This window comes from Myotis myotis, unplaced genomic scaffold (assembly GCF_014108235.1).
Source record: "Myotis myotis isolate mMyoMyo1 unplaced genomic scaffold, mMyoMyo1.p scaffold_m19_p_3, whole genome shotgun sequence".
NCBI lineage: Eukaryota > Metazoa > Chordata > Mammalia > Chiroptera > Vespertilionidae > Myotis > Myotis myotis.
Genome location: NW_023416335.1, coordinates 103,238,352 through 103,259,363, shown reverse-complemented (window position 1 = coordinate 103,259,363; position 21,012 = coordinate 103,238,352). Strand labels below are relative to the sequence as shown.

Sequence of the window (21,012 nt, the reverse complement as noted above, 5' to 3'; positions counted from 1 at the left end):
GCACCATCCCATTAGTAATAGGTGGTCCTAATCCATTTTTACATCATAACAGAAAAAATTTGTGGCTAGCCAGATTCTTATGATAATACTAGAGGCCTAGTGCATAAAATTCGTGTGCGGGTACGGTCCCTAGGCCTGGCCTGTGATCAGGGCCATCTTTCCTGGCCCCACCCCCCACTGCCACCCACCCCTGGTTCCCCATTCACCATCGGTAATCAGAACCTGCTGGCCAAGGAAAGGGACTGAGAGGTGGTCAGTGCACTTTATAGTGGCTGGTCAAGCGGCCATTCTGGTCGTTCTGCCATTGGGGTCAATTTGCATATTACCCTTTTATTATATAGGATAATTAAGTCTGAAACAAAATATTTTTAGCTCTCTGTTCTCCTCAATCTTTTATCTCATTCTTGACTCCTAAAATTAAAAGTTCTATTTTATTTTTAAGGTTATTTGATGACTATATTTGTCCCAGTAATTTCTTTGTTTAGTTATTATCCTAAATGAATCTTGATGACTTGAAGAGACATATTTAGTTGAGTGAAAAGAAAATTTGTCATAGAAAGTTCTTAATTTTATGCCATGGTACCTTGACTTGCTTCCCAGATATGAAATACTAAAATAAATTCATGAGCATGTTTATGAATATGCTTACTATCATGATATGAAGTAGATAATCATAAATCACTACAACTAAGTTCAGTAGACCCACTGGTTAAAAGTCTATCACCACCTAGATGGGAAGAATAAGTACCCTTCAGAGAGCTCTGTTACTTCCTGGGTAGATGAACACATTTGGAGAAGTCACCTGGCTTCTCTGAAATCTAAATCTCTCCAAAACAAGAATTCTCATCCATTTAAGTGCCTTCCATAGTTCCTGAGACATACACCTCTTTGAGAAGTGTCAAAAATATCAAATATGTATCTTCATAAACATGTAAGTAATGCCATGTCAGTTGGGAGAAGAAAAGTAAACCCATCTCTGGAATTTTTCTCTCACGCATGAAAACCCTAGTTTTGAAAAAGCTCCTGAAATGATTTACTACTTATTTCCATGAAAACAATCTTTATAGGCTCAGCCACATTTTCAGCAAATCCAAAAATAAAACCAGTCTCTTCAGCTAATCATTCCTAACTTAAAATTTTTCCAAAACTTTGACTACAGACACAAATTTTAAAGTAACTGCTACCATTCCATCTAGCTAAGGGGGAAAAAAGTACAGAATTATAGAGTGTGTGTATATACAGGATGAGAAAAAAAGTAGGTTTATAGTTGTACATGAAACAGAGTTTATTCTTATATTATTATTTATTAATTGTAGTATTATTTTCCATATGAACAACTGTAAACCTGCTTTTCTTCCAGCCTATATATATATAATGAGGGGGCAAAATATAAAAATAAGTATAGGCTACATCTTAGAATCGTAGCCACTGAATTTCAAACAGGTGTGTTTTTTTTGCAATTTTAAAATCATAATTTTGCTATTGAGGTTTATTCAGTCATTATCCTATCTAATAATAGACAAACATGGTAACTGACCATACCTTCACTACGCCTCCCATTGGTTAAGCAATGCGATATGCAAATTAACTGCCAACAAAGATGGTGGCTAATTTGCATACTGCAGGCAGGACAGGACAGTGCAAGCCGCCAGCACACGGCCCTCCAGGGCAGCCCGGCCCCAGAAGACCCAGAAGCTGGGTGGCGAGGCAGCCAGCTCAGTTGCTCCTCTGCGTCCAGAAGCGGGAGGTAGCTCTTCACCTGGAGGCTTAAGCCCAAGGTGGGAGGCGCCATTTTCTATACAGAATGGCAGGGGGTGTGGCTAAGCACAAGGCGGCACCATGTTTGCATACAGAGAGGGGGCGTGGCTCAGAGCTGGGCGTTTTGCATACAGAGAGGCAGGGGCATGGCTCAGAGTGGGGTGGTGCTATGTCCAGAGAGACGGGTGCTGAGGCCGGGTGTTCGCCTCAGGATGCGAGCGGTGGGAAAGGAGCACAAGGTAGAAGAGGTGAGGCTTCAGGCAAGTGAAGGAAAAGTGCAGGTTGCCCAGCCGTGATGCCGTTCCAAGCTTTCCGGCCCGGGTTTACAAATGTACATATTACTTCAGATGTTGTAGTTGCACGTAGTTTATTCCCTTCCCCTCATCTTGGGTATTAAAGTCATGCCCACCCCCTGGGCAGCCAGGCCTCACATTCATGGCACAGACGAGGTTTGGTTCTGGGGTCACCCCTTAAATTTTAAGTGGCTGCTACACTTGGTCGATAGGAAGAGTGAGACTTTAGCCCTGAAAAGAAGGAAGGCTTGGGACAGACAGTTCCCTCGAGGGCTCAGCCCGCTTTCGGGCCATAGGCACAGGGAACGTCCAGAGCAGCCCCCAGAGCAGGCGTCCGTATGAGCTCTGACGAGGCCGTTTTGCAGCCTCCCCTTCTTCCATCCCAGGTGGTGGGGGCCATGACTGCCTAGAGGCTGCTCCCTGGAAGCCATTCTCCCCTCAGCCTGTAGCTGTAAAACAGCGCATGCGAAGAGAATCTTTTTTTGTGCCTCATGTTAAAAAGTTAAAAAAAAAAAAAAAAAAAAAAAAAAGGTGCGTGACTCCTCACTGTGTTCATTTGTAAAAAAAAAAAATGCTCTTAAGACCCCGGGCAGCAAGGCAGCCCGGCCCCAGAAGACCCAGAATCTGCCTGATATAGTAGTAACTCTATCAGTAAGCATTCTGAAAGTCAGTGGCATAAATGCACCAATTAAAAGACAGATTATGAGGGTGAATCAAAAACAAAACACACTTTAAATATAAAGACACAAATAGATTAAAAGTAAATGAATTAAGCTGCAGCCTGTTTTGCTCAGTGGATAGAGCATGAGCCGGTGGACTGAAGGGTCCCAGGTTCGATTCCAGTCAAGGGCATGTGCCTCAGTTGCTGGCTTGATCCCCAGTCCCTATCAGAGCATGTGCAGGAGGCAACCAATCAGTGTGTCTCTCCCTTTCCCTTCACTCTATCTAAAATTCAATGGAAAAATATCCTTGGGTGAAGATTAACAAAAATAAAGTAAATGGATTAAGTAACATTAAAGAGATTATAAGAAAAATATATTCCAAATTTTGTTAGTTGTATAATGGTTATGTTTAAATTATTAACACCTAAGAAATTGGGTGAAGGGTACATATAATATGCTGTAGTATTTCATAGTTTTTTTTTTTACATGTATGAGATTATTTCAAATTAAAATATTAAAAAATTAAAAATTAATAAAATATTAATTGAAATGTATCTGCATTACATGAAAAATCTCCTAATTGCTTCTAGCATAATTTATTAAATTGTGCTAAAATTTACAAGGGTTCAATTAAAAGATATCTGAATTCTAAATGATATAATAGAAAATATATAATAGTGCAATTATAAGCACTTATCTGAAAATAAAAATTTAAAGAAGGGATTAGCCAAAGAAAATATATGTACAACCCATGGACACAGATAACAGTATGGTGATGGCCAGAGAAAAGTGGGGGGCAAGAGCTGGGTAGAGGGGGCAAAAGGGGGGAAATAGGGACATCCTATATAATAATATAAAAAGGCTAATATGCAAATTGACTGAACGGCAGAATGACCGGTTGCTGTGATGCACACTGGCCACCAGGGGGCAGATGCTCAATGCAGGAGCTGCCCCCTGGTGGTCAGTGCACTTCCATATGGGGAGTGCCACTCAGCCAGAAGCTGGCTCATGGCTGGCCAGCGCAGAGGTGGTGGGAGAGGCTCCGTAGCAGCACTAAGAATGTCCAACTAACGGTTTAGACCCGATCCCTTGGGGGCCTAAGCCTTTAGTCGGACATCCCCAGAGGGCTCCCTGGCTGCCAGAAGGATGTCTGACTGCAAGCTTAGGCCTGATCCCCCAGGGAGTGGGCCTAAGTTGACAGGTGGACATCCCTCAAGGGGTCCTGGACTGCAAATGGGCACAGGCCGGGCTGAGGGACAACGTGCCCCCAGCCCCCCGCCGAGTGCACAAATTTTTGTGCACTGGGCCTCTAGTTTAAAATAAACATTATTCAGTCTTGAACAAATAATTTAGTCTTTAAATGTTAATGAGCTATACTAATTTAGATTATATTAGCATCTCACTATAAAGTTTACTGACTAGAATTTCTCATTTGAGCAGTAGATTATTCTTTTATGAGTTGGTTTCCTTTTTAGAATTTTATTTTATTCTAAGCTTCGCTTATCAACAAATAGAATACTTAAATATGATTTGGTTACTATAAAAACAAAGCATTAACTTTCTTAAATATCTGACTTGTGGTAGAAACAAACTAGTTGAACCGAAGTTAACACTTTTTTCTCTCACTGGCACACACCCAGCAGCTTTCATATTTCAGAGCTGTGATCATGTTACATCCAAAGATATTTTAAATAAATGTTATTTATGTTTCAAAACATGTGAAGGGTAAGCATGTAATCTTTTTGAGATAGATGACATAATAGCATGCCATTTTAAAAACATCACACGGAAACAGATGAATCAATCTGAATTATTTCTTTTCTCCTTCTCTTTTCTCTCTTACAATATTACCTCACTTCTTGTGTCCTGTTCATACAATACACATTCTTCCTGATGTTCTATTGCTTCTCTTAAGAGCATGTGAGAACAGAAACATCCTTTTAAATCAACCTGGAAGCAGCCTTTTCTCTCCTCATCAACAGGGTTAGGAAGAGAACTGAAAAGAGTCTGAGCAGCAGTCAAAGCTTTGAAGGAGAAATGACAATAATATTGCAAAGGGGACTTAGATTACAGGTCATATCCTATTCTCTACAGTGTCCTTCAGAAGTCACCAAGGAAAATTTTATCTAGACTAAGTCACAAAATCCCCCAAATAAGAAAGTTATCAGACATACTGAGATTGGTGAGATTTAAACACATTTATTTAGCACTGATTCTTTGGTGAAAGCAACATATTTTCCACCAGCACTAATCCACACAGTACCCTTGTGCAAATTAGAAAAAGATAACTTGTTCTAATTTGTACATGAGTAGACATACCCTGTTAGGAACACCTAGATAAGCGAATGGCTTGCAAGTGGAGCTGGGCTAAATTCCAATATCCTCTTGTCACCTCAAGCAGGCAGCCTCATACAGAGCATAATCTGAACAACTGAAAATAGAAATCCTAGTTATACAGATATTTCTTTTTAGTGCTTTATAAATCATAAAACAAAATAACATAATTAGAACATTTATCTAAAATTATTGCAGAGTAGCACTGTATCAGATTGAGAATATAGCAAATACAAAATTTATTTAGTATAAAATCAGGTGAGCATAAGATAATATTTGATACAGATTCCTTGTAATATCAAAGAGCTACCAATGAAAATCACTCTCCTTGTTTATACTAAAAGGAGAGTGAAATACTTACCACCATCTTCAACTGTAAATTGGAATATATCACTTGTGGCATTAGCCCCTTCTCTTAAAACATAGCATATTTTCATGTCATCAATGTCAGCTAGAAAATAACCAAAGAACAAGATGATTAATCACTAGGGCAAAATTGATGACTTATGAAATCCTATTGGCTGTAACTATCCCCATCCCCTTCTTTTCCTAAGGGAAACAGTGCTATCTTATTTCTGGATTTCAGCTGTTCCATAGAAATCTGATCCCTTATACAGAGTATAAGAATTAGGTTATAATAATAGCAAGGTGTTGCCCCTCTCAATAGCATTTGCATGTTCATGCACCAAAGAAGTCACTGCCTAAATATGGACTGTCAGGCTCCATGACAGGTAGAAAGAAAGATATTTGGAAGCATGGCAGATCTCCTGGCACTACTGAAATCACACCCATTATCTCCCTATAGGACTGGCCCTAAGAGAAAAGAGGTTACCCTGCCCTCCCTCAAGCTAACTTTCTTACCACTTGTAGTTTAGCAGACTTCTTGCTTTAAGCAGTCCAAATTTTGAAAGAAAAAAAATCAGAATTTTTTTAAGATCCCAGATTGAAATAACTAACATGAGAGAAGATAAAATAATCTAATAATATCTAAAAACTTTATTCACGGGAAAAAAAAAATTATTCTGTCTCAGAAATGCTCTTTCTGTTGCTTCCTACATTAGCTATCAAATTCCCTGGCATAATTTGTTTTTAATATTGACTAACATACAATTCTTACAATTTATTCATTCATTTTACCAGTTCCTCTCCTTAATGATGCAACACAGAAAACAATAAAACAAATACTCTGTTCTGTGATACTTAAAATAAACCGTTATTTGATTGACTTTAAGCAGTAAGTAGTTATTTCCAAGGCTGTGTAAAATCAAGAACATAGCTAAAAATTCCATCAACAACGATATGTAATATTTATTTGTCTCATGTATTCTCTATGGTTTTTCCATCTCTTAAGAACTCTACTAAGAGTAGGATCCATGATGGCAGAATAGGTGGAAGCTATACTCATCTCTTCCCAGGACTAAACTGGAATTACAACTAAATTATAGAACAATCATCCTGAATAACCAACTGCACAGTAGCTAAAGAGAAGTCTTATAACCATAAATTTACAGAGGAAGCCACATTGAGACTGGTGGAAAAGGCAGAGATACAAAAAGGGCTGACCCTGTTTCCACGGGTGGTGGCTTAAGATTTGAACGGATATCTCAGCTGTGGAAGTTCCCCCCGAGGAGCATAGAGTCTAAACTCCAAACCAGACTCTCCAGCCCAGAGCAACAGAGTCACCAACATCTGGCTATGAAAAGTAACAGGGTTTCTGTTCACCAGGGAGAAATGGCTAGAGGCACAGGAATCCTCTTACAGGGCCAATGCACAAAATTTTATTTGTAGCCACTCACCCTGGGCTCTGGTGAATGGAGGGCGGAGAGAACTAGAGTTGCATGAAGAGAGTCTGGGGTTTGTGGCTTTGGGAGGGACCTGAAGGGACAGCCACCAAAATCCCTGTGCTGAGTCATTCTCTCATACCATCTTTTGAAAGCGAAACATTCTGCTCTGTATGGCATCAGCCTAGGGCAGTGGTCGGTGAACTCATTAGTCAACAGAGCCAAATATCAACAGTACAACAATTGAAATTTCTTTTGAGAACAAAATTTTTTAAACTTAAACTATATAGGTAGGTACATTGTTATTATCTTAATTAGGGTACTCCTAAGCTGGCCTTTGCTAAAAACATCCTCAATCTGATTGAGGTACGTTCGCTGAGGTCGATCCCTTCCAACTCTCCCATCCACACTCATCTTGTATACTTGTTTCATCTATCTCCTTTCGTTCATCCTCTCTATATGTCCACCCCCCACTTCTTCTAACGCCACTTCTTCAAAATAGACACTCCCAGGCCGAAAACCGACTTCTGCACATGGGCCACGAAGTTTCAATCGCACTGTACGTGCGCGCCCACACGTGGTATTTTGTGGAAGAGCCACACTAAAGGGGCCAAAGAGCCACATGTGGCTCACGAGCCTTGGTTTGCCAACCACTGGCCTAGGGGAAGGCAATAGCCCCACACTCTGAACTTCCTCCCACCCCACCCTATGGATGTTACACCCTGCTGAGGAGTATAGCCAGAGGCTCTTTCAGTGACTGAGCCTAACAGGTGGACTGCAGGTGGAGGCAGGAAGAGGCTGAACTCTGGGTGCCTTGGGACTTTTGCTGACCTGCCCTCAAGCCTGGTGCTGGTAAAAGCCAGCCTTGGTGCACATCTTGGTCCTTCCCCTGTGTATCCAGGCACAGAAGAGGCAGTCACAAACTGTGGTTTGCTGTTAGCTCCAAACAGGTTTCCTGAGGCCAATCACAGGCAGCATCTGACAGTGGCCTGCAACCGAGTGCCTCCCAAGAGGCCCAGAACCAACACACCTAGTGGTCAGCTTCAAACAAAAACAGAGAAGGTTCCAATAAGCTTCACAAGTAGCATATCCAAAGGGCACTGAACCCTGCTGAAGTGAATTAAGCTATGTGGAGTCAGCACTTGCACAGCAGCTTGCACACCATGGCCAAGGTTGAGCTTCACAGTCAGCTAGCCTGAAAGTCAATCCCACACACAAATGGGCCAATAGCAATCAATATTAAATTACAATAGGAGGGCCTACATAACCTACACAAGGGACTTTCCCAGAGCACCCAGTTCAGGTGATGAAAGAGACAGGACACCTACTACATTAAGGCATCCCAAGAAGACTGGAAGTCAAATCTATCTAATACAAAAAACACACACAAAGAGGCAGCCAAAATGAGGAGACAAAGAAACAGGCCCCAAATGAAAGAACAGAAGAAATCTCCATAGAAAGAGCTAAATGAATGGAGACAAGCAATTTATCTGATATAGAGTTCAAAGAAATGATTATAAAAAGGATATAGAAACAATAGCAAAGGTTAGAAATGAAGAATATGATATATAAAATGAAGAATACTAGTATACTGGGAGGAATAAATAGTTGCTGGATAAAGCAGAGGATCAAAGCAGCTTTCTGGAAGACAAGGTAGAATAATGCCTGCCGGGAGCCGGTCCATCCTTGCTGTTTCAAAGGACCTGGCATATATGGCATACTGTTCTTAATATGTTTGCTCACCTTCTTGGCACTATGTGTTTTAACCAAGGTCTCTGAGAAAGGTTGTTTCCCCAGGTAGGGATTTTCCCCTGAAGTTAGGGAGGGAACAAAACCCCTCAACTAAGTGCCAGGCGGGTAATTAATCACTTTAACTATGAACAATCATGCTTAAGCTACATAATCTTTACTCCCTGGAATGGAGATAAGAAACGCCCTAACCTTTGTAATAGAGATTGATAGGATTGAATCAACTGGTATAAATACAGATGTAACAAGACAGCAAGAGACAGAACTTAGAATACGGAACCAAGAGAGACGGAACCTAGGCACAGAACCTACACAGAACATTCTCTAGAGACAGAAGAACTTCGCTGGAGAGAACATGGCAAAAGTTCCTGGACAGAAACTGGCCTCAGAACCTAGAGACAGAACCTAGCGAGAGAACATGGCAAAAGATCCTGGACTGAACCTGACTACAGAAATTGGCAAGAGAACCTGACTATAGAACCTGGCTGGATAACCTGGACAGAACCTGGCTGGAGAACCTAGCGAGGGAACATGGACACAGAACCTGGCTGGAGATCCTAAGCAGAACTTCGCTGGAGATCCAGACCAGAACTTGGCTGGAGATCCTGGCTGGAGATCCTGGCTAGGCTGCTGATCAACTGAACACTGTCTCCATGTCCTTCCTTCTTCGCCGACTCCATCTACACCTTTGGGGACCCCTGGACCCGCTGGGGTTGGACCCCAGCAAATGCCCAATCAAAACAGTAAAAGAAAGAATTTTTTTAAAAAGTATAGGTTAAGAGACCTTTTGGACAACATGAAACAACAACATCCACATCATAGGGGTATCAGAAGGAGAAGAGAGAGCAATGATCAAGAACACTTGAAGAAATAATGACCAAACACTTCCCTAACCTGGTGAAGGCAAAAGACACACAGTTCAGGTAGTGCAAAGAGTCCCAAATAAGAAGGGCCTAAAGAGGCTCACACCAAGACACATCATAATTAAAATGTCAAAGATAAAAGACAAAGAGGGAATCTTAAAAGCCACATGAAAAAGGCAGTTACCTAAAGGGAACTCCCATAAGACTGTCAGCTGATTTCTCAACAGAAATGTTTCAGACCAAAAGGGACTGACATGAAATATTCAAAGTGATGAAAAGCAACGACCTACAACCAAGGCTACTTTAGCTAGCAAGGCTATCATTTAAAATAGTAGCCCTGACCGGTTTGGCTCAGTGGATGGAGCGTCAGCCTGGGGACTGAAGGGTCCCCGGTTCGATTCCGGTCAGGGGCATGTACCTTGGTTGCGGGTACATCCCCAGTTGGGGGTGTGCAGGAGGCAGCTGATCGATGTTTCTCTCTCATCGATGTTTCTAACTCTCTATCCTTCTCCCTTCCTCTCTGTAAAAAAGTCATTTTATTTATTTAAAAAAAAATAAAATAAAATAGTAGCAATAAAGAGCCTCTCCAACAAGACAAAGTAAGAGTTTGTTACCACCAAACCAGTATTACAAGAAATGTAAAAGGACTATTCTTGGACATTTCTTATAACAATATTTTTTCTGATATATCTATTAGGGAAGGGGAACAAAACCGATGGGACTACAGCAAACTAAGAAGTTTTTGCAGAGCAAAAGAAACAATCAACAAAATGAAAAGACAACACTAAGTTAAAAAACATGTTCACCAATACATCTGATAAGAAGTTAATATCCAAAATTTATAAAGAACTTATAAAACTCAATACCAAAAAACAAACAATCCAATTAAAAATGGGCAAAGGACCTGAATACATACTTCTCCAAAGAGGACATACAGATTGGTCCTTAGACTATGAAAAGATGCTCAACGTCACTAATAATCAGAGGAATGCAAGTTAAAACCACAACAAGATATCCTCTCATACCTAGAAGAATGGCTATCATCAATAAATCAACAACCAACAAGTATAGGCAAGGATGTAGAGAAAAAGGAATGCTTGTGCACTGTTGGTGGGAATGAAGATTGGTACAGCCACTGTGGGGAGCAGTATGGAGGTGCCTCAAGAAATTACAAATAGAACTTCCTTATAACCAAGCAATTCTACATCTGGGAATTTATCCGGAGACAACCAAAACACGAATTTTAAAGAATATGTGCACCCCTGTGTTCATTGCAGCATCCTATCCTATACAATAAAAACCTAATATGCAAATTGATTGACTGGTGGAACGACCGGTCACTATGACGTGCACTGACCACCAGGGGGCAGACGCTCAATGCAGAAGCTGCCCCCAGCCCGCAGGTCCCAGGCTGGCCAAGGCGGGTGCCAGCAGGGGCTCCCTGATCACCCCGCCGGTCGCCCCACATATCGCCCTGATCGTCAACCAGGCCTAGGGACCTTACCCATGCACAAATTTCATACATCGGGCCTCTAGTTTTTTATAATAGCCAAGACTTGGAAGAGGCCCAAGTGTTGATCAGTAGATGGGAGGATAAAGAAGCTATGGTACATTTACACAATGGAATACTACTCAGCTATAAAAGACAAAGAAATTCATTCTTGTGATGGCATGGACAGACTTGGAGAGCATTATGCTAAGGGGAATAAGCCAATCAGAGACAAATACCATATAATTTCACTTATATGTAGATCTAATGAACTAACAAGCAAAATAGAGACAGACTCATGGATAGAGAGCAAGCTGACACCTGTCTGGGGTGGCGGTTGGGTTAGTGAGGGATGACCAAATGACTGAACAGCAGGCTGCATGGGGCGACCAGGCTGACAGGGGGGCTGTGAGGGGCAACCAGGCCGGCAGGGGGCTGCAGATGGGGGCAACCAGGCCAGGAGGGGGGGTCAGTTGGGGGCGACCAGGCCAGCAGGGGGGGCAATAAGAGGTGACCAGGCTGGTGGAGGGGGGGCAATTAGGGGTGACCAGGCCAGCAGGGGGGTGCAGTTGGGGGTGACCAGGCCAGCAAGGGGGGCAGTAAGGGGTGACCAGGCCAGCGGGGGGGCAGTTAGGAGTGACCAGGCTGACAGGGAGGGGGCAGTTGGGGGTGACCTGGCTGGCAGCGGGGGGCAGTTAGGGTCGACCAAACCGGCATGCAAAGGCAGTGAGGGGCAATCAGGCCAGCAGCGGGGGGGGGGGGGGGGGGGGGGGAGCAGTTAAGGGCAATTAGGAGCGATTAGGAGCCAAGAGGTCCAGGATTGTGAAAGGGATGTCTGACTTTTGGTTTAGGCCCGATCCCGGCAGTTGGACATCCCCGAGGGGTCTAGGATTGGAGAGAGTGCAGGCTGGGCTGAAGGAACGCCCCCCCCCCCCACCCCCCCCGGCTCCTGTGCACAAATTTCATGCACCGGGCCTCTAGTTAGGAAAATAAAAACCTAGAAGCCAAAATGTAATCTTCTTTAAGCAAACATCTAACAACTAGATTTTTTTTTCTAAATATTAAATATGCATTGAATGTATTTCAGTATATCCATACACCCATTCCATGGGTTATGAAACCATACCCTGGTTCAAACACTTAGGGGAAATTTCTAAAAATTTATAAATGAGGTCTCACAAGAAAAAACAATCCAGGTATTTGAGAAAAGTGATTTTGACCTAGAGTTGAGGGAGCAGGGTCATCTTAGCAGAGAGGTAAAGTTTAAAATAACTAAATAATTTCCATAATTTGTCTAATTCCACTTTGATAACTTTTTCTAATAATGAAATTTAATACATTTTATAAATTAATTAGTTTTTCTCCTATCAATCATTTCATCAATCAATTTAGGAATAACTTTCTCTGGCCATGCGTGCTAAATTAATTTAATTTACTGCATTGAAAACTAATCAAAATATATTTTAGCTTATCCCTTCATAATAATAAAAGAAAAACAAATAAAGAGACTGCATAGTCCTCACTCTAAGCACTTCTTTCATTTCCCTTACTAGAAGAGCAGCCATGGTAGCTCTATGATAGATGTTTACTCACTTATCTAATCCCCATAAATATCTGCTATGAGCCAAACTCCAGTCTCAACTTGTTCAAATGAGTGCTGTATTATTAAATACCAATAATTTTTCTTATCAATATTTGAGTTTTTATTGGGTTGTGATAATTTATTTTTAAAAAGAAATCTTAGAAATTTACCTTTACTTTTTATAATAAATTTACTACTACTCTTCATTTACATATGACCATGATGAGTCCAAGCATTGGTTAGTGAGTGCAACACTTGTAATGAAATAGCACATTTGCCTGTGTTCATCCTAAAATTTCTTTTAAAAAAATCTTTAACATTGAAATCCTTTTTCTGGTCAGACAAGTGATTTGAAGTAACATTTTTCTATCCTCCAATATATAGGATGGGCAAAAGTAAGTTTATATTTGTGAGTGCATGGAACATAGAGTTTATTCTTATATTATTATTTATTTATTAAATATTATTATTTATATTATTTGTCTTATTATTATTTTGTATCCTTACTTATGATTTATCTTTTAGGTAATGATGGCTGGTAACTTAACCAACAACCAGCGAAAGTAGATACTTAAACCTACTTTTGCCTAAGCCTGTATTCCTTTCATCCTCTTCACTCACATGTAAACAAACCAATCTAAGATAGCATGGCATCTCTATCCTCAGAAAGCCTTCACACACAAGTTTCCTGCTGATCTGGCATGACACTTGTCACTCTGAGGTTTTCCTGTCCCTGCGGGCCTGAGGATATATTCAGGCTTTCAGCCAAGAATCATAAGGTTGGAGTGTAGGCCTATTTGCCAGCATCTAAATCAGAGAAACAGTTTACTTTAGCACTATACTTTGTGACATCTTTGTTTATTAAAGCATTGGTTATCTAACACTATTGCATGAAAAGAATACCCCCACTGGGATGTCCTAGGGTTAAACTCCATCTCTACCCAGAGAGCCCACATAGGATAGATCAAGTTTGCATTCTGACATGGTGAGATTTTTATGAAAGCAACCCAAAGCCCTTTGTAGTGAAAATCACAGGTTCTAGAGAGCAGATTCCTAACTCCCAAGCCAGCATACTGAACTGGCTTCTCCCTTCATTCCCTGAGTAACTTTGCTTAGGTCACCTGCCCTTCCTGTCTGAGATTATGTCTGCACATAAAAAAAATTAGGTTAGAAAAATACTTTAGCCTCAAGAATGCAAATGAATGTAGATGCAACCAGTGTTTGTTATTGAGTTTGAAACAGGGCAGAGAAAAGTTTTGAAATTAAAAAAATAATTTTTGCCTGGTCAATGTGGCTCAATCATTGAGTGTCAACCCATGAAACAAGAGGTCCATGGTTCAATTCTGGGTCAGGGCACATGCCCAGGTTGTAGGTTTGATCCCTAGTAGGGGACATGCAGGAAGCAACCGATTGGTGTTTCTCCCTCATGGATGTTTCAATCTCTCTATACCTCTCCCTTACTCTCTAAAAATTCAATAAAAACATATTTTAAAAATAACAATAATAATTTTCTCCTTATACTATTACTTTTATTAACATATCTTCAAGTTCTTAATAATGAAGTGGATGCATATTTTGGTGACAGAAATACTGTCTTCTTATACATCATGTCTTCTTATACTCTCTTACTTTGTGTATACTATAGTAACATGCCTTGTACATATTTTTATAAATCTAGATAGATGTTTACTTCTTATGTCTTTGGACAGGTATTTGTCTTGAAATATTAAAATTATAAAATCTACAAAATATAAATACAGATTTTTAATTACAAAGTTTCTACCAACTATAATAGTATTATAACAATGCTCTAAAAATTAATCAAAGTAATATAAATTTGTAGGCTCTATTTGATAATAATAATCTGAATACACAATTTAGAAAGCACATCTCTCTGTGGTGTTAAAATGCTTCATAAACTATTTGTAGCATACAAATCAGGCTGCTCCAGAGACAGTTGTATGGCAAATGGCACAGAGCTGAAAAGCTTGCTTCAATTTTAATTCACCAAAGTCTGGCTCCTGTTCTGGCAGCAACCCTTGCTGCTATATAAAAAAATATCAATACTCTCTCTAGTGAAGGTCACTGCAGTGGGACACATGGCAAGAAAGGAGCTGCTCTGCCAGGAAAGAAGGTCCCTGAATTCTCCCTTTCCTTTTATGTCCCTTTCCTTCTTTCTCTTAGAATATCATTTGAGCCTCTACTTAATAATGTTTACAGTGACAGCCATATCCTCAGGAAATAAGACCTAAAATGCCCAATGGTTATAAAGAAAGAAAAATGAACCATACCTTGTGTGAACTGAGTGACACTGTGGTTGCCTTTGCCCAAGTTGAGGAGATATCCATGTCGAGGGAGCTCTGTAACAATAAACCTAAGAGAAAAACACAGGCTGTCTCTGTCCTTAGCTTTTAATATTTTGTTTGTGATCATGAATCCCAAGTGGCCAGTGGCCAGAGTGCGAAGTGTAGAAGCTCCTTTGTTCACTGCAATGTGGGGGACACTATTGTCAACAGCTAAGACCTGGATCTTCATCACTTGGGGTCTTCTTGTTTCAAATACTGTATCAGGAAAAACATAGAACTCTGTATGGGAGCCATCAGTTACCGTGAAGGAGAAGCTGTCTTTACTTGACTCAGTGCCATCATGCCTATAGCTGATTAAGTTTTCATTTAAGTCTTGCTTAGTAAAAACCATGGCAGGCCTGGTATTGTTAAGTAGGAGTTGACCATGAACAGGCATCTGGGTGACAGTGAATTTTAGGAGTTTATCAGGAGTATCTCTGTCTTCAACAGTGAGTTCAAAGGGAGTGATCAGCTTGTTTTCACCTTCACTGACAATCAGGTTATGGATAGTGACAATTGGCTTTTTGTTGTCCACATCACTAATGGAAATACGGAATGTCCGGAAGACAGGGTTATGTCCATCAGTGACTTGAAACTCAAAACTGTCCATCTTCACCTCATCATCAGCTGTGTGTATGTAGTAGATTTTGTTTCCAGCCAGTTGAAGCTGAGTGAAAGATGTGATAGAAACTCCAGGTTGATCTGTGCATTCTAAGAGACCTCTCAGGGGAGCCTTGGTGATGGTAAACACTAAGTTTTCATCAGGACTGTTCAAATCACTAGTGCTTAAGAGGTCTGTTGTGAGGATGACTTTACCACCTTCTTTCAAGGACACTCCCTTACTTATCACATCAGGGAAGACAATGTCAACGCTCCCAATAGATACATAAAAATAGCAATCTATGAGGGTATTTGTTCCATCAGTCACATCAAATTTAATTAGGTCCTGAATGCTGTCTTGCCCAGAATGGACATATTGAATTAAGTTCCTGTCCACTTCATCCTGGGTAAAATTCATGCCCATTGTGATATTTTCAAAGGCATGCATAGGTTTTTGTCTCTGTAATAATCCATGTTCTGGCCCATAACGAATTATATAAACCAACGATTTGTCTTCAGAATCTAAATCAGTTGCCATTAATATTTTATTGTTCATAATTTTGGTTTCCCCAACTTCTATTTCTAATCCACTATTAATGGCCATTCTGGGGGTCTCATCATCAACAGGGATAACCATAATGAGAACTGTCTTTTCCACAGAGTGCTTACCATCTGTTAGTTTAATCACAAAACTATCTTCCTGGGTCTCAGAGTCATCATGCTCATAAATAATGCTGGAACTCTCTATGATCTGGTCCAAGGTAAAGCTTTTGACCAAAACTGTGCTGTTTATCAGCTGGTTCATAATGCGACCATGAGTAGGAAATTGGGTAAGAGTGAAAGTTAAATCATCCAGGGGAATGTCAGCATCAGCAGCATTGAGGATGGGCGTATCAATCACCAGACTCATGCCTTCCATCACCATAAATTCTCTCATAAATATTTCTGGCTGTTCATCATTGGTGGGAATGATAACAATAGAGAAAAAATGTCTCTCTGAAAAGTTAATGCCATCAGAACAACGAAATATAAATCTATCTTCCACAGGTTCCACTCCTTTATGTATGCTCTGGACATAGTTAATATGATCATGCCTGAGATCTTTCAGTGTGAAGGCACTTATGGCAATCCCTGCTCTTGATTTTTCAGAGCCTGGTGCTGGAGAAATATTTTCAACGTAACCTGAGGTAGGCTGAATAACTATAGTGCACAGGATGTCGTCATTTAGGGAATCAATATCTTCAGCACTTATATGCATTGAGGTTATGACACTTTTATCACCTTCCATTACTATAAACTGTTCACCTACAGAAATTTCTGGGGCCTGGCTGTCAATAGGAAGGATGGTCACCCACACAGTAACTCTTTGGACAGTACTGCCACTTATTCTCCATTTTTGAGATATAGCTGACAGACTCAGGTTAAAAGAGTCCTCTTTGGGCAATAGGCCTATCTCACCACTGGTATGGGCATAGACAACAGAGCCCTCCAGGATGTCCCTTTGGGTAAACTGCTCTGCTGGAACTCCATTGACCAGGATTTCTCCATATAAGGGCGGATCTTCCAAGAGGAAAGTCAACATTAAATCATCAGTGTCTTCATCAGTCCCCTTGATAACACTGGCAGTGATTTCAGTAGCCCCATTCTCTAAAACATCTAGGTAGGACCCCAGAGTGCCAGCAGGAAGGCTCAGCATGGGCACCTCATCATCCACTGATTGGACATTCACTCTGAGAGTTATGGGCACCACATGGTGTCTGTCACTGACCTCCAAGGAGCAGTTATCAGTAAGGGAGTCATCCCCACTATGGTCATAGGAAATCCGACCCTGTTTTATGTCCTCCAGATGGAAAACCCCACCTACAGGTAGTATCTGTCCAGACACCTTTATGTGACCATGTTTGGGCGCCTGTGTTAGAGTAAAAGAGATGTGGGCTACATCAGTGTCTATATCATTCACATGCAACTCAGACTCACTCAGGATGTGGTGTCCTTTCTCCTTAGTAGTAAAGCCAGTGTTGAGGATCTCAGGTGGCTGGTTGTCCTCTGGCTGCAAGTAAAGGGTGAAGACGCCTGAAGCTACATTCCCAGCTCGGTCCTCCACCTGGAACTGGAACTGGGCCACTCGGGCAGCCACTCCCAGTTCTTGATCTGGAGGTCTGTAAGCAATTTTATGGTGATTGATCTGGGCTTGGGTAAAATGGGCCACCACAATAGAAGGGTTGTCAGTCAGGACCAAGGTTCCTAATGGGGCTGGCGAGTGGTTTTTATCTGTGTCCATTGGAGGCTGAGTCACTGTGTAATGTAGTTCTCGGTCATCTGTGTCCAGGTCAGTGTATTGCAGCCACTTCTTCCTCAGCGGTGTAAGCTTGGATTCTTGCACCACCATCCGAAGGGGACAGCCACTGCCCAACTCTGGAGGGAGGCGATCCACAGGATGAATGCGGATCACAAACTTCTGTAGCCCAGATTGATTAGGGGGGTCATGGTTATCCTGAACTCGAAATGTGAACTGATCCATCACTGGTCCAGGATTATGGGGCCCAGAGTGCATATAGAACAGCCTCCCCTTTATTATGTCCTGCTGCCGCCACTTTGTCACTATTTTCTCATAAAATGTTCCTTGTTTCTTCCAAGGACTTCCAATAAGATGCTCCACCTCTTGTGGAGGATGAGGTTGGCGGATAATCAGATGGCCTGTAGTTGAGGGAGACTCCAGCACAAAAAGCAGCAGAGAGTCATCTGAGTCTATGTCAGTTGCACTGAGAGCAAAGGGTTGTATGGGCATTGTTTCACCCTCTGCCAGTGTCAGCCCTGTGTTGGCACTGAGGACTGGTGGCTGGTCATCCACAGGCACTAAGGTGATAGGGAATAGGAATTGCACCTGGTGCCTGTGTCCTCCATCTACCATTCGAAGCACCAGGTTGTCACTCAGTGAACCATCTTTGTCATCATGGTGGTAGACCACCTCACCAGCTGTTAGCTGAGCTACTGTAAAGGCCTTAGTGACAGGGTTACCACTGGAGCCAACCAGAAGGATGAGGTGACCATGTTGGAGCCCAGCCACCACCTCTAGCTGCACTGCCTCTAGGTCATCTTCATCGCTGATGACCAAGTTTTGTGGTCCACTGCCTGTAGGGCCGGTGAGGGGCCGAGACTGGCCCTCATAGAGAATGAGACCAGTGTTGCGGATAACCACCGGAGCCAGTGTATTCATGGGCTTCACCACCACCATGAAGGCAAAGGGATCTGAGGCTGCTCCTTCTGGGTCTACTACCTCCAGCTCAAATTCAAAGGGACGCTCCTGGTCAGAGTCTTCAGAGGGTGGCTGGTAGGCAATCTTCAGGAGGCGCAGATCTCTCTGAGTAAAGGAGGAGAGCGGCAGGTTGCGATCATCAGTGCTTACCAGGTAGCCCTGGCCAGGCTGAAATGGGGAGGTGAGGTTGAAGATCAACAAGTCAGGGGTAGATTCAGCATCCTCAGCTGCCAACATGTCTGGGGTGAGGGCGGTCAGTACAAACTGGTCCACCTCCATCATCATCATGGCCACAAAACTGGGCTTGGGGGCAGTGTTCTCAACCCCTCCTCGGATTCTCACCAGCATCTGGAAGTGCTCGCGTTTCAAAGCAGGGCTGCCCACAGGAGCCCCTCGCAAGTGCAGCTCCACCACCATGGGCACCCAGTCTCTGTTTGGTGAGCGACTGGAGGCTGTGTGACGGTAGCACACACCTAGCTCCTGAAAAGCTTTGCAGTCCATCAGGAGAGGCTCCTGGGTATCCCCCTCGCTGGCTAGTCCTGGGACCTGCGGGTAGTGTAGGAGTTCCCCATAGCGAGGCAGCGTGCCCAAGCCAGACAGGATGCCCACACGACACTCCTCTGTCTCAGACTGGTAGGTGAACTCCAAGCTCTGCGCGTCCAGAGCATTGCTGGTCCCCAGCAGCTCCTCCACGACCAGAGGCAAGTTCCGAGTCACAACTTCCAGCTGAGTAAAGACTACAACCACCTCCAGCACCAAGGGAAGCACTGCAGTCCCTCCCTGCGCGTCATAGCGCAGCTGCAGCGGAATGCGATCTCGCGAGGGGCTGCGCGCACCCAGGTGAGAGTAGCTCACCTCTCTAGGACCGAAGTCGCAGGGGAAGCGCTTGGGATTCAGGCGGCCGGGCCGCTGGGCCAGAGCGTCGTTGTCTAGTACGGTCACCGTGCAATGGTCCCCCGGCTGCACCTGAAGCACCAGGTCCTGCAGTGGATCCAGCCAGACCTCACGGCCAAAAGGCACCCGGAGCCCACGGTTCGCCATTACTATAGCCTCTTTGGCGGGGACCCCTGCAAACCCCGGGAGACCTGAGGACAGCAACACCCGGCCGGGGGCATCGGGCTGTGCTGGAAGGCAGCTTACCGGTGGCAGGAGAAGCAGCAGCAGCAGCAGGGTCCGTGGCGGAGGCCGAGGCATTGGCTGAAAACTGGTGGCGTTGGCTACCCGGCGTGCGTGGGAGGCTATCCTGGGGTTCCTGAATAAGTGCATGGTCCAGGACGGTGTTAGTGCTCTAACAGGTAAGTCTGAGAGCGCGCCGTCAGTCTCTGGGCAGGGAGCAATAGAACCCATCGGAAAGTGCCAGGAACTCCGCGCGCTGCGTGGGGGTCCTGTTTGTAGCCGAGGCTGGGCCAGAAGGATGAGAAAATTGCTTGGCGCGCTCTGGCCTGGAACTGCAGCGGGGGAGGATAAGTCCTCCAGGCCTCGCGGCTCAGTCGCGGGAACTAAGTCTCTCCACTCCTCCTTCCCTGGTCCCAGGACCTAGCTTGAGCTTTAAGGGAAATCCCTCCCCCTTGCATCCCCTCATCCCAGTCCTTCTTGTAGGCCAATCCTAGGTCCCGGAGGAGGCCCAGAGTCTCGGGTTGGATAGTGATTTCTGCCAATCAGCTCCTAGGGACGGAGGCGGGCAAAGCGCTGGGAGGGGAGGAGAGAGAAGATTCAACAAGTTTTCTTGCAAGTTAAGGACCTGGAGCTGCCTGCCCTGCCCTCCTCGCTCTCCAATAGGGCAGCTGAGCTCAGCTCCGGGCGGCTGCCCATTGGGCTAGATTCACTTCAAGTACCTGCGATCCAGGATTACCCATGTTAGCTCCCATCCCCCAAATTCAATGGAATTCCGCGCAGGGATGGTTATTTCTCACGGAAACTTGCAACCCCGTGAGAAAAGTTATAGCAATGCCGCTTGAGTTTGAATCGAAACCCAGGATGGCTTTCAGTTTGGGGGGGGGGGGGGGCGGGTAAGGGGGATCTGAAGCATATTTGCAAAAGAACAGCTGAAACTAAAAGCCAATGCTAGAATTAGTTGAACTTCCTCCCTCGCCCCAGCCCCCCCCCCCCACTACTGTCTCCTCATAAATTAAAATAAACATAGCCCTTAGGTTGGTGAGTTTTTAATAAGTCCCTTCTTTGCAAACAAAGTTCACAGAGTAAAAGTAAAAAAAGACATTTAAAATGCGCGAGAAAAACAGTTTGATCAGAATCGGGAGGCTAGAACTAAAGTGTAAGTTTAGGGAATGTAGCCCCAAGCT

At 43.3% G+C, this 21,012-nt stretch overlaps 1 protein-coding gene across 1 annotated transcript in view; it reads right to left on the bottom strand.

Moving 5' to 3' along the window:
* FREM2 (FRAS1 related extracellular matrix 2) overlaps positions 1–20,243 on the bottom strand; it is a 328,691-nt gene extending 308,448 nt beyond the window's left edge. Inside the window, exons 1-2 of the mRNA XM_036299332.1 lie at positions 14,803–20,243; positions 5,409–5,498 (exon numbers count right to left, since the gene is read on the bottom strand). Of these exons, the coding sequence (XP_036155225.1) occupies positions 5,409–5,498; positions 14,803–20,059 (5,347 nt within the window). The 5' untranslated portion in view covers positions 20,060–20,243. The remainder of the gene's footprint in view (positions 1–5,408; positions 5,499–14,802) is intronic.
* Between the last annotated feature and the right edge of the window lie 769 nt (positions 20,244–21,012).